The 13,728-nt window shown below is 39.2% G+C and overlaps 1 protein-coding gene across 11 annotated transcripts in view; it reads right to left on the bottom strand.

Moving 5' to 3' along the window:
* Positions 1–13,728, bottom strand: part of LOC123518556 (adhesion G protein-coupled receptor E3-like) — a 71,582-nt gene that overhangs the window by 18,815 nt on the left and 39,039 nt on the right. For 9 of the 11 annotated variants that reach the window (XM_045279399.1, XM_045279396.1, XM_045279404.1 and 6 more), the window contains one exon: positions 470–594. The exons of the other annotated variants lie outside the window; for them this stretch is intronic. In XM_045279399.1, coding sequence (XP_045135334.1) covers positions 470–594 — 125 coding nt within the window. The remainder of the gene's footprint in view (positions 1–469; positions 595–13,728) is intronic. 11 annotated transcript variants of the gene reach the window in all.

The following is a 13,728-nucleotide window of genomic DNA, read 5'->3' as shown; positions in this document are numbered from 1 at the left end:
CAGTAAGACCCACAATATCTGGGTTCTGTGTGTGTGTGTGTGTGTGTGTGTGTGTGTGTGTGTGTGTGTGTGTGTGTGTGTGTGTGTGTGTGTGTGTGTGTGTGTGTGTAAATGTCATGTCTTGTAAAAGATGCCTGAAATTACAGGAGAGTCATCTGATACCATATACACAGGCAAACCATTTATGATACTATAAAACATGCTAAGGGTTTAAATAACTTTCTTCTTGCAAAGCCTTTTTTCACCTCCCATGTTAACAAGCTTTCACCCAACTAAACCATGAAAGTTACTCATTTAGCCAATTCATTACATGGTCAACACAGCTAATTAACATATAAATAAAAGACAAGTTATTAAACTTTTACTTGTTTCATCAGCATCCTATAGAGAAGTCTGAGCACCTATTATGAAGAGACAATAGCATCTGGTTAGAAACTAACAGACAAATAGCTAGGAGAATTACACTTACACTGGAAATGTGTGGTGAGCTAGAGACAAGGACAAGGCCTGGATTGTGACAACATACACCATAGGCACAAAGTAGCCCACACTGAGACAGCACCACATTGCCCATGGACCCACCTCCTCCACATTCTGGCACAAATAAACATACAGTATATATATTAGCAATACTGGTAAACCTTACAGTGAAAGCTTAAGTTTTATGGAGTTAAATTTATACTAATGCTTAAATTTATACTTTCTGTTCAAATTCTATAAACAATTTTTTTTTTATTTATGAAGAAGAGAACCAGCCAAGGGTAAAAAAAAAAAAAAAATGAATAAAAGAAAAGCCAACTTGAGTGCTGGCTCTCTACAAAAGAGAAAAGTGTCAGCCAAAATTAGGGAGCAAATGCCTCGATACCTCCTCCTTAAAAGAAGTCGTAGGAAGTCAGAAATAGATGCAGGGAGGGAGTTCCAAAGTTTACCAGTGAAAGGTATGCATGATTAAGAGTACTGGTTAACTCTTGTGTTAGAGAGTTGGACAGAATAGGGATGAGAGGAAGAAGAAAGCCTTGTGCAGCAAGGCCGCAGGAGGAGAGGAGGCATGCAGTTAGCAAGATCAGTAAAACAATTAGCATGAAAAGAGCGATAAAAGATAGAAAGAGATGCAACATTTTGGCGGTGAGAAAGATGCTGAAGACAGTTAGTCAGAGAAGGGCAGTTGATGAGACGAAAAGCGTTTGATTCTACCCTTTAGTCAGAGGAGAGGAGTTGATGAGACGAAAAGCTTTTGATTCCACCCTATCTAGTAAAACTGTATGACTGGAACCATCCCCCCCAAACATGCAAAGAGTACTCCATACAGAGGCAGATAAGGCCCCTATATAGAGTAAGCAGTTGAAGGGGTGAGATGTGAAGTTTCCAGTTAAGATTTTGAGTAAAGGACAGACCGAGGGTATTCAGTATGGAAGAGGGAGACAGTTGAGTCATTGAAGAAAGGGGATAGTTGTCTGGAAGGTTGTGTCGAGTTGATAGATGGAGGAATTGAGTTTTTGAGGCATTGAAAACTAGATTTTTCTGCCCCAATCAGAAATCTTAGAAAGATAGGAAGTCAGGCATTCTGTGGCATCCCTGTGTGATCTGTTGACTTCCTGAAGGGTTGGTCATCTCTGAAAGTGGCATTGCTGATACATTTATAGACAGCACAAGGCATCAGCTAGACCACTTTAACTCGTCAAGTGCACAACAGAGTTCCGGCAGTCACCAGCTAAAGGCAACAAAAATCATTACACACACACACACACACTTTCTCATTTATATAAATGACATGCCAGAAGGAGTGAACAGCTACATAAACCTGTTTGTGGATGATGCAAACTGTGCAGAGCCATAAAACAAAAAGAGGACTGTGAAATACTGGAAGAAGACCTAAATAAGATCTGGGAATGGAGTAAAAAGTGAGATGGAATTCAATTTGGACAAAAGCCATGTCATGAAAATGGGAAAGAGTGAAAGACCACCAGAGGGAATCTATAAGATGGGAAATGGAGTAGAACTGGAGAAAGTAAAAAAGGAAAAGGATTTGGGAGTGACTATGGAAGAAAATAATCAACCGGCAAGCCATATTGATAGAATTTTCAGTGAGACGTATAATTTGCTAAGGAATATTGGAATAGCATTTCACTACATGGACAAAGAAATGATGAAGAAACTGATAAGTACTATAATAAGACCAAGATTGGAATATGTAGTACATGACTGTAGTGTGGACCTCTCACAAAAAGAAACATATAAGGAAGCTGGAAAGAATACAAAAAATGACTACAAGAATGGTCCCAGAACTTGAAGGGATGACATATGAAGAGAGACTAAAGGCTATGGATCTTCCAACTTTGGAACGGAGAAGGGAGAGAGGGGATCTTATACAAGTTTATAAAATTATCAACGGAATGGACCAAGTGGACAATGAGTATCTGATCCTGAGAGAAGAATATGCCAGTCGAAGCACAAGATCGCATAGTAAGAAACTGAGGAAGGGAAGATGTCTAAGAGATATTAAAAAGTATGGTTTCCCGCAAAGATGTGTCGAGAAGTGGAACAGTTTGAATGAAGAAGTAGTGTCTGCAATGAGTGTACACAGTTTTAAGGAAAGATTGGATAAGTGTAGATATGGAGACAGGACCACACGAGCATAAAGCCCAGGCCCTGTAAAACTACAATTAGGTAAATACACACACACACACACACACACAGACACACCCAGAGGACCAGGGTTCGATTCCCCGGCCGGGTGGATATATTTGGGTGTGTTTCCTTCCACGTGTAGCCACATGTGGCCAGCACTGGCGAAATCACAAAGTCTCAGATCTGCTGATGCTGTACGGGTTAAAAAAGGCTTTTGATAAGGTACCACACCGGAGACTGATCTGGAAACTTGAAATGGTAGGAGGAGTGCATGGCAGTTTTCTAAAATGGATGGAAGACTTTTTGGTGGGAAGAGAAATGAGAACAATAATTAAGGACAGACCATCAGAGTGGGGCTTGGTGGAGAGTGGAGTCCCACAGGGATCGGTGTTGGCACCAGTAATGTTTGCAGTCTATATAAATGACATGGTGGATGGGGTGTCCAGTTATGTGAGCCTATTTGCAGATGATGCAAAATTGTTAAGGAAAGTGAGATGTGCCAAAGATTGCGAATTACTTCAGGAAGACTTGGACAGAATATGGAAATGGAGCTGTACACGGCAGATGGAGTTCAACACGACAAAATGCAAGAAATTAGAGTTTGGCAAGAGTGAAAGAAGAATCAGGGGTATGTACAAGATAGGAAATGAAGACATAAAAACCAGTAATGAAGAAGATCTCGGGTGACAATTACCAATGACCTATCGCCAGAGAGACATATAAACAAAATAATTGGAGAAGTATTGAACTTATTGAGGAACATAAGAGTGGCGTTCATATATTTAGATGAGGAAATGATGAAGAAAATAATTACTGCAATGATAAGACCGAGGCTTGAATATGCAATAATACAGTGGGCTCCGAACTTGAAGAAACACATAAGAAAATTAGAGGAAGTACAGAGGGCTGCGACAAAAATGGTGCCTGACTTGAGAGATTTGACTTATGAGGACAGACTGAACAGGATGCAACTTCCGACCCTGGAAAACAGAAGAGAGAGGAGACCTGATAGCGATATACAGAGTGATGAATGGCATGGAAAAAATGGACAGGGTAGATCTGTGTATGTGGAATGAAAGAGTGTCGAGAGGGCATGGAAAAAAACTAAAGATGGCCACTTAGGAGAGATGTGAAAAAATATAGCTTCCCTCATAGAAGTGTGGAAGCATGGAATAGTTTGGATGTGGAAGTGGTCAATGCAAGGAATGTTCATGATTTTAAGAAAAAGTTGGACATTAGTAGATATGGAGACGGGACAGTACGAGCGTAGCTCCTTTCCCGTATGTTACAATTAGGTAAATACACACACACACAATGAACTGGTGGCAGAAGCAAGAGAAAAAAATAATGAAAGGTCAGAGGAGGAGAAGAAGGCATTTTTTTGGAGAATTATAGGAGACAGGATAAGGAAATGGTATATAAAAGAGAAAGAAGAGAAAAGAATGGAGCAAGTTTAACTAAAAATGATAAGAACAAGAGATTAAAAATGATGTATACAAACATAGATGGGATTTTATCTAGTAAATTAGAATTAAGAGATTACATAAAGAAAGAAGAACCAGATATTGTATGCCTGGTGGAAACAAAGTTAAATGAGGCAATAAAAATAGACATAGATAAAAGGTATAATATATGGAGGAGAGAGAGAATGGGTAAAGGAGGAGGAGGAGTCATGATGATGTTAAGGAAGGAGATAGTGGTAAATCAAGTGGGGTTTGGGAAAGGAAAATCAGAAATACTGTATGTTAAGATGCATATTAACAAAAAGGAGTTAACAATCATTGGAACATATGTGCCACCAAAAAAAAACTCATGGACTAACCAAGAATATAGAGACATGATAGATGACACAATAAGGAGTCTTACAAGAATCATTAAGGAAAGGAGAAAAGTGATATTGATAGGAGATTTCAACTGTAAGGAGGTAGACTGGGAAAATTATGAAAGTGGTATGGGGAAGATGCCTGGGAGATAGATTCCTGAACCTAATGATAGATAATTTGATGGTCCAAAGAGTAAAGGAAAACACAAGATTCAGAGGAAACGATGAGCCGGCAAGATTAGACCTAGTTTTTACAAGGGATATACCAATTAACGATGATATAAGATACAAGTGCCCATTGGGAAAGAGTGACCATGTAATATTAGAGATGGATATAGAAGAAGGAAAGGAAGATAGAGATGAATCATACAAAGGAGACCGATTAAATTACAGAAAGGCTGATATTGAGAATCTCAAGAACTATTTTAAAACGTAAACTGGGAGGAGATGGAAAACTCATTAACGGTTCAAGAGAAATATAACTTATTTTGGAAATATACAAAACTGGGGTCAGGGAATATGTTCCGAAATATAGACCTAAAGAAGAAGGAAAGAAAGATTGGTTTAATGCAAGATGTGCTAGGGCAAAGGAGAAACGAGATGGAGCATGGAAAAGGTGGAGAAGAAACAGAAATCCAGAAAATAAGGAAAACTTCAAAACAGCAAGAAATGAATATGCTAAGGTGAGAAAGGAAGAAGAAAAGAACTATGAAAAGGACATTGTCGAAAAATGTAAGGAACAACCAAAATTGTTCTACAGATTCATAAATGGAAAAATAAGACAAAAAGAAACAATAGAAAGGTTAAAAGGAGAGAACGGAATGGTGGAAGACCCAAAAGTATGGCAGAACTGTTAAATAGTAAATTTCATGAGGTCTTTACTAAGGAATCCAAATTTGAAAGACCACAGGGTAATAGAGAGACTGTCTATATGAAAGAGATTAAAGTAACCAAGCTTGAAATAAAAAGTTGATGATGGAATTGGATGAGGAAAAGGCAATGGGACTGGATGAAGTCTCAGGCAGAATACTGAAAGAATGTAGGAAGAACTAGCAAGTCCAATATACAACATCATAAAATGCTCAATAGAAAATGGAACAGTGCCAGTGGAGTGGAAAAGAGCTGAGGTGGTTCCCATATATAAGAGCGGAAGGAAGGAAGAACCTTTAAATTACAGGCCGGTATCACTAACTAGTGTAATATGCAAGATGTGTGAAAAGTAATAAAGAAGCAATGGATCGAGTTTCTTGAAGACAACAAAATATTATCAAATAGCCAATTTGGTTTTAGAAAAGGTCGGTCGTGTGTGACAAATTTATTGAGTTTCTACTCTAGAATAGTTGATAAAGTACAAGAGAGAGAGGATGGATTGACTGTATTTATTTAGATCTAAAAAAGGCTTTTGATAAAGTGCCACATGAAAGATTACTATGGAAGTTAGAGGAGAAGGGTGGCTTAAAAGGAAGCACATTGAGATGGATGAAGAATTACTTAAGGGGGAGAGAAATAAGGACGATAGTTAAAGATATGAAGTCCAAGTGGAGAACAGTAGACAGCGGAGTGCCACAGGGGTCAGTATTGGCACCAATACTTTTCTCCCATAAAAAGAAACACATAAGAAAATTAGAGAGACTACAAAAATGGCTACAAGAATGGTTCCAGAATTTAAAGGGATGGCATATGAGGAGAGACTAAAGGCAATGGATCTACCAACCTTGGAGCAGAGAAGAGAGAGGGATCTGATACAAGTTTATAAATTGATTAACGGAATGGATGAAGTGGATAATGAGAAACTGATCCTGAGAGAAGAATATGACTTTAGAAGCACAAGATCGCATAGTAAGAAACTAAGGAAGGACGATGTCTGAGAGATGTTAAAAATTTAGTTTCCCGCAAAGATGTGTTGAGACTTGGAACAGTTTGAGTGAGGAAGTGGTATCAGCAAAGAGTGTACATAGTTTTAAAGAAAAATTGGATAAGTGTAGATATGGAGACGGGACCACACGAGCATAAAGCCCAGGCCCTGTAAAACTACAACTAGGTAAATACACACACACACACACACACACACAGAGGACCGGGGTTCGATTCCCCGGCCGGGTGGAGATATTTGGGTGTGTCTCCTTTCACGTGTAGCCCCTATTCACCTTGCAGTGAGTAGGTACAGCATGTAAATCGAGGAGTTGTGACCTTGTTGTCCCGGTGTGTGGTGTGTGCCTGGTCTCAGGCCTATCTGAAGATCGGAAATAATGAGCTCTGAGCTTGTTCCGTAGGGTAACGTTCTGGCTGTCTCGTCAGAGACTGCAGCAGATCAAACAGTGAAACACATACATATGCTTCCTCCCATTTATCATATCCCTCACCACCAGATCATCATGGTCCAACTTCTCACTGCCAGACACAATCCTTATCACTATGTATAGGATTTTGTCTGGCAATGAGAAGTTGGACTGTGATGATCTGGTGGTGAGGGATATGAGAAGTGGGAGGAAGCATGGGAGAAAAGTGAAGATGAGTGTGTGTACAAAGGACATAGAGAAATACAGTTTTCCACAAAGAATTATGGGAATCTGGAATGGGCTGGAGAAAGAAGTGGTTGAAGCAAAACCAATTCATGGATTTAAGGAAAAGTTAGATAAGAGTAGATATAGAGACGGGACAGCACGAGTTTGAACTACTCCTCCTGTAAACAACAACTAGGTAAACACACACACACACACACACACACACACACACACACACACACACACACACACACACACACACACACACACACACACACGAGCATAAACCTCAGGCCCTGTAAAACTACAACTAGGTAAATAAAAAAAAAAAAAAATTATAAAAATAATAAAAAAAATTCATGGCTCATTTCTGATGTACACCAAGATTTGTGTGCAATTGTACATGTGTATGTGCGTGCCAGAGGTTTACATGGCGCCCAGACAATCCTCCAGCAACGCACACAAAGGAAGGGAGGATCTAGGGAGGGCAGAGGAGGCGGGAAAAGGGAGGGAAAGGGTCGACCAGACCCTCTGTGAATCACGTGAGGATGGGGGGCTGGGTGGGCTGCTGTAAGCAGCACAGGCCAGCGTTACAATAGTTGGTCTTGACTTAAAGAAAACACTTTTTCCAATGGTGCTAATGCCAGCTTGCTATCTTTTACTGCCAGTTTTTTAAAGCCCTTACTATATGTAGGCTGACTGGCATTACAGTTTCAAATATCACCCGCCAATATGTAGGCTGGTTATACGCTAGGGGTTAAGTGATGCCTGCCGGGCAGGAAAATGTCAATGGGCATCCTAATACACATAATTTCACTTCATGAAAGTTTAACTGCATCCAAGGTAGCCAATGAGATCCCTGGAGCTCACAGCTTATGTCAGTTTACAGCTAGCAGTTGCTCAGTTCACACTTCCCGTCCCATTTTCTGCTGTGGTAAGGTTCTCTTTCCCTTTTTTTCCTTATCCATATTGTGAGTGTTTGGATTGTTGCTAGGATTTCTTCCTTTTTCCTGCAATAGTCTGTTCTTACTAATTTGTTTGTTCTCAACAGACCCAAGACCTTTGATGGTGTTTACTATTTGTTGTCTCGTGAGTACTGTTGTTCTGGCCTTTTCATTTGGTAAGTTCTCTTTTTTTTTTTATTAACTTTGACTGTTTATTAAGTGTTAACTTCGGTCCAAGGACTGTGTCTGTTGTTAGTCTTTTTTTTTACAGTGATGGCCAAGGTCTTTAATGGTTGTTTGTTGCAGATTAAGGTACAGTCCAAGGACTGTAGCCTGTTTGCTTGTTTGTTAGCCATTGCCCACTTCACTTCTGTCAATAATGCATGGTCACAAGCTTTTCCATGGAGTTCCCTGGTGCTGTTTATCTACTCTGGTGTCTTCTTCCAGGCTTTTCCCAGGAGTTGCTTAGTCCCTATCATCAACTATAAAAAGCTTCTCCAAGGAGTCACTTGGTACCTGTTATCAACTATAAATAACTTCTCCAAAGAGTTGCTTGGTACCTGTTAACTGTAGCTTCTCCAATGAGTAGCTCGATACCTGTTATCAAATATAATTAACTGCCTTCTCCAAGGAGTAGTTCAATACCCATTACCAACTACAAATAAATTACTTCTCCAAAGAGTAGCTCAGTATGTAAGTACTGAGTTTACTTCCTCCAAGCAGTACATGTTTATCTTTTCTTAATTAATTACTTCTCCATGGAGTGGCTTGGTACATATTATTAAATTTAAGTTTGCTTACCGGTTTCTCTAAGGAGTGCCTTCCTAAGTTTTTTAGTTTGTTTTGCTTCAAATTTATATATATGAGTGACCTAATGATGATTACACAGTCTTAGCCATGACTGACTCTTGTAAGCCCACTGGCCTGTCATGCTGTTTTTTTCCTCATCCCTGGATAGGAAAAGGCCACCTTAGTGGAGAGTCCAAGAAAAGGAAGGTTAACAAGGAAAGTGGTAGTAATCAACAAGTTTCGCCACCTACTCCTGTAGCTGGACTAAATCACTGCACTGACATAAACAATACCTCGGCTGTTCCTGCACCAAATGACCAGCTGCTTTATTGTCCTGTGGATGGACAACTGTTATGGCTAGTACCCCTCACAGGAACATCTCTAGTTTTAGTGTTGTCACTGACCTTTCCTTCTCGTAGGAAGAAGATAGGGAAGTTATGGGTATGCCAAACCCCTTAGATGTTTTGGAACAGCTAGCGCTACACCTCCTGTCTGTTGGGAGGACACGGTAGAAGAAAATGCAGACTTCTTTAAAGCTCTTGAGAAACACTGGCCATTTTCATGGCAAGGAAAACAAGGGTGCACCATGGTCAGACAGCCTGGCCACCTTTCTTGATGTGAGCTTGTGACACTGGCCATTATCCAAAGGCCATTATCCAAACTTACTGTAGCAAAATCAAGCATCGCATCATGCACCAAATCTTTCCATTCTTGGTACTACTTTGCCATTACTAAAGCTTTGAGTTTGACGGTAGGTATTTTAACATTCGCACCTTCCATGCAGTTAGTTTACCAAGTCACTAGTTCCCATAGTTCAGAGTCAGTGACAGGTCAAAGAAAGGGGCAGTCCATCAACTCTTACTTAAAAGGACTGAACAATAGTATTCGACTTTTACCCCCTGGTGTGAATTATATTAACCATCTTAGGAAGAAGGTTGCTCACCTCCAAGTTCATATCCACAGTTCAGCCCTGACCAAACTATGTAAATGGGATTGTGAAGTTGGTGAGTTTTCTTGTTCCCATTTGATGCTCAACAGCCATCCAAGAAGGCAATCCCAAGGACATCAAGACCCCTCTTAGAGGCAAGTGCCACTCCAGGCAAAGGGGATGAATGAACAATGGACTTGCCAATAAGATCAACCCCTGTGAGTGTGGTAAGATATATGCTAGTAAGCTGCAATGGAGAATCTATGATAATTAAATTCTTTCTGTTGTGTGGGGCTCCATCTTGGCTTTTGATTGGTTACCTCTGCAGAGGACACTCCCTGGACCCAATAAGTTTTCAAAAACTGATCAGCTTGCTTTAAGCAGCTCCATACTTAAACTTCTCAAGCATGAAATCTGTTCCCACAGATGGCCAAGGTTTATTATGAAACCTTTTTTTCCAGTTATTAAAATTGTTAGTACGATTAATGATTTGCAACTTAAAAAGATCTAAATAAGCATTTTTCTCTGTTCATCTAAAACCTGATGACAGGAAGTGGTTCTGGTCCAAGCGGAAGGATCGGACAAGCTTAATTTTTTTCCTGCCTCCCTAAAAGTCAGATGTCTGCCTCTCCCATCTTAATAAAACTGATCAAACCCACCCTCTCTCATCTGAACAAGTTTGGTATAGTAGCATCTTGCTATATAGAGGACTGTATATCTATTTATAGCCCCATCAGCAGAAGAATTTCAGGCATTTGTTACTTATTCCATGCAGTTGTTTGACTCATTAGGGATCACAATTAATGTAGGCATTTGTTACTTATTCCATGCAGTTGTTTGACTCATTAGGGATCACAATTAATGTAAGACAGGCAGTTTTTAGAGCTTATTCGAACGGAGGAATTCCTTGTTGTGTTTAAATTCCAGTGTTATGCCTGCCAACACACTCTTTTTTTCAAAGAATGGAGCATATAAAGTAACAGGGCAAGTTCCTGTTCCAGCAGGAAATCACTTTGCAAGAGCTAACCTTTTTCATTAGTCTGGCTGTGGCTTCTGCTCCAGCAGTACAGTTGGCCTTTCTTGGATTTAAATATCTTGAGATACAAGAAAAGAGAATTTGCTCTCAGCCAGGGAATTTTTGATGCCTCTTCCTGGATGTTCATGCCAAGACCTTAACAATTTGGCAAGTCGCAACATTAATCTTCAATTAATTTATTTGCACTCTAGTTCCCTGCAGTTTGATTTACAAACCAATGCCTCCCAAACTGGTTAGGGAATAGCCTTTGTAAAGTAAAGTGCAGCAGGTCACTGTGCTCAGATAGAACTTTATCACGTAAATAATTTGAATTTAAAGCCATTTTAATGGGGCTGCATTCTCCTTGTAGTGACTGCTGGCATACTCACATTCACCTTCATTCTGACAATAACAATGGGTTTGCTTGCCTTGATAGATGCAAAAGTATGATACTTAATCACAATGAGCTGACTGAAAGAATTTTTTTTACTGTGCCCAGTCCTGAGGAATTGTTTTATCTACCAAGCATGTTAGAGGTACTCATCATCATGTAGAGGCTGATAAAGAATCTAAGTAAAAGATTTAAATACAGAGTGGTTGCTTAATTACCCCTCATGTTTTCTGGATGTTATGCCATAATAACTAGATGTGGATCTCTTTGCCTTGCAAACTTATGCTCTGGTAACTACCTACACATCCTGGAAACCAACCCTCAATGGCTTACATAGTATATGCCTTTCTGACTCTGTGTCATTAGCAGTGTTGAAAAAGTCCAAGCAGAAGGGCAACACTTTTGGCAATCCTCCCACTCTAGCTGACCCAGGTGTAGTTTCCATAAACCCTTAAGTTATTGACAGACAAGTTTTTGTGTGCATGCAGTTAATGGGACAGGACTCCAGATAATAGGGGTTCAACTACCAGGTTCTTTGTAACAAATGAAAATCCTGTACCAGGTTCTTTGTAACAAATGGAAAATCCTGTTAAATTAATGTGACATTGCTTGACTAGAGATATGAGAGATACTCACCAAATTTTCACCTTCTACCAAGTCTGCATCAGCCAGTGAGGCTTCCCTGACTCTTCCTGTTACTACAATCATGGCCTCTGGGTTTGTCCTATGAATCATTATTTTCAAAATACTACAAGGAAACCTTTTTGCAATCAGAATTCCTTTGGTAATGCAGTACTGGCATATCCTGTATTCACCTATTTGCTATGTCTATATGTTTAGTGATATTCAGTGGGATTATTATGGGTACTGTTTTTACAGATTTTTCATTTGTGTAAACATAAATAAATCTTGTTATTTGTGAAATTGGAATTTTCATGTCCCACAACTTTTCCGGACCTACAAAGGACTTATTATGTTTGAGGCATAGCTCTAAAGTTCTTATTGGCTGACATGAGCAATGAGCTGCAAGCATCTCATTTACTACTTCAATGACACAACAAACATTCATGAAATTATGATCAATCTTTGTATCAGTAAATACTTGGATAATCTTACAATTAAAGCATATTTATCAGTACAAGCATGCAAATTTTCAAGAGAAATTTTTGAATCTCCTACAACCTGAGCAGCGGCTCACACTAGCACGCTCTCCAGCCTGAGCTGTAGCTTGCAATTTACAGGTTGAAAAAAATGCATCCAAGTGCAGAATCTGGTGAACTTAAGCTCTTAAAATTAGGAAAGGCAATGAACACTGAACCTGTATTAATCAACACAGTGCCAGCCTTTTTAACTGTGGTTTTACCCATGGTCCAGTTTTTTTTGTTTTGTTTTTTTATCTATTTATTTATTCTTTTTTTTTTTCTTTTGCAAATAAATCGTAAATGTAAATGTAGTGGAAAAATGTGTAAAAAAGTGTACAGTGAAGTTAAATATTTTGAAACCCACATTATAAGTTGCCTGTTGGGCAAGTATATTATGACAAAATTCAAGAATGATGCAAGTGGTGTTCATCATGCCATTGACTTGTGACCACCAATATTTATGAGTGTTGTCACCTTGGTAATGGTAAATCACAATGTCCATGTACATGTGATTGGTAGGCTATGTGTAATAAATGAAGGAATTAAGACGGCATTACATCATTCACCTCAGTAAACAATTAGTAAGCTATTTCAATTCACGTATGTGTGTGGTGGCACTTTTTATCAGAGATATGATTCATAAGCATTACAGAATCACTTGAAAAATAAGTGTGGTATTCTCTAAAATAGTACTCCATGCACTCAAATTACTCTGGAATCATAACTAAGTGCACTTTCAAATGTATCTTGTCATGTGGTTACTTACTTATATATCCATAAGCTAGAGTAGGGTTCAGAGTACATGGTTCATTTAACAAATAAACAGTCCAGACTTTTAACCCATAAAGCGTCAGCAGATCTGAGACTTTGTGATTTCGCCAGTGCTGGCCACATCATGGATTTTTTTTTTTTTTTTTTTTGCTAAACCAGTCTTAAATTATGTGAAACAAATGAAAATGACAGTCATTCCTCCCAGAACTGACTGGAAGTGGTATTAATTGGTGCGAGATGTTTTGCGCTAAAGTTAGCGACTTAGCAAAGCCTTATGTGACTAGTTTATTGCTTCCTCGTTTCTCACCAGTCGATCCCCAAGTTGGACACATGCATAATATCGTTCCTGAGTTGAAAGAAAAACATGTCATGTTTTGCTGTTTGGGAGTGTTTGTGGCTAAAAATAGACACGAGATATCGCGAGGGAGTGTTGCCTTTCGCAGTGCAAATATTTTCCGAGTAATATGTACTTGTTTTTCCTTATAACAAAGCAATGGAAAATTCTTATTTATGTCATACAAAGTTTTCACTACCACAATATAACAGTTACCAAAAACATCTGAAATGGTAAGAATAAGTAATGGAAATTACGCTGCGTTCATATTAGCGGAGTTGAGGCGTCAGTTTCCCGCTACACTGAGCTGAAGGCAGCAGAAACTGCTAAAGTTCAGATATGTAATAAATAAATACAGGAAGCATGTTAGCAGGGACGAGGAGGCAGCATGAGCAATGTCTACAGTGCATGATGGCAGTATAATGGTAGGTTTTGAGGACGCAATACCTCCGAAAACACA

The sequence above is a fragment of the Portunus trituberculatus genome, chromosome 44 (genome assembly GCF_017591435.1).
Source record: "Portunus trituberculatus isolate SZX2019 chromosome 44, ASM1759143v1, whole genome shotgun sequence".
NCBI lineage: Eukaryota > Metazoa > Arthropoda > Malacostraca > Decapoda > Portunidae > Portunus > Portunus trituberculatus.
The sequence above is the reverse complement of the archived record's forward strand: the minus strand, read 5'-3'. Positions and strand labels throughout refer to the sequence as shown.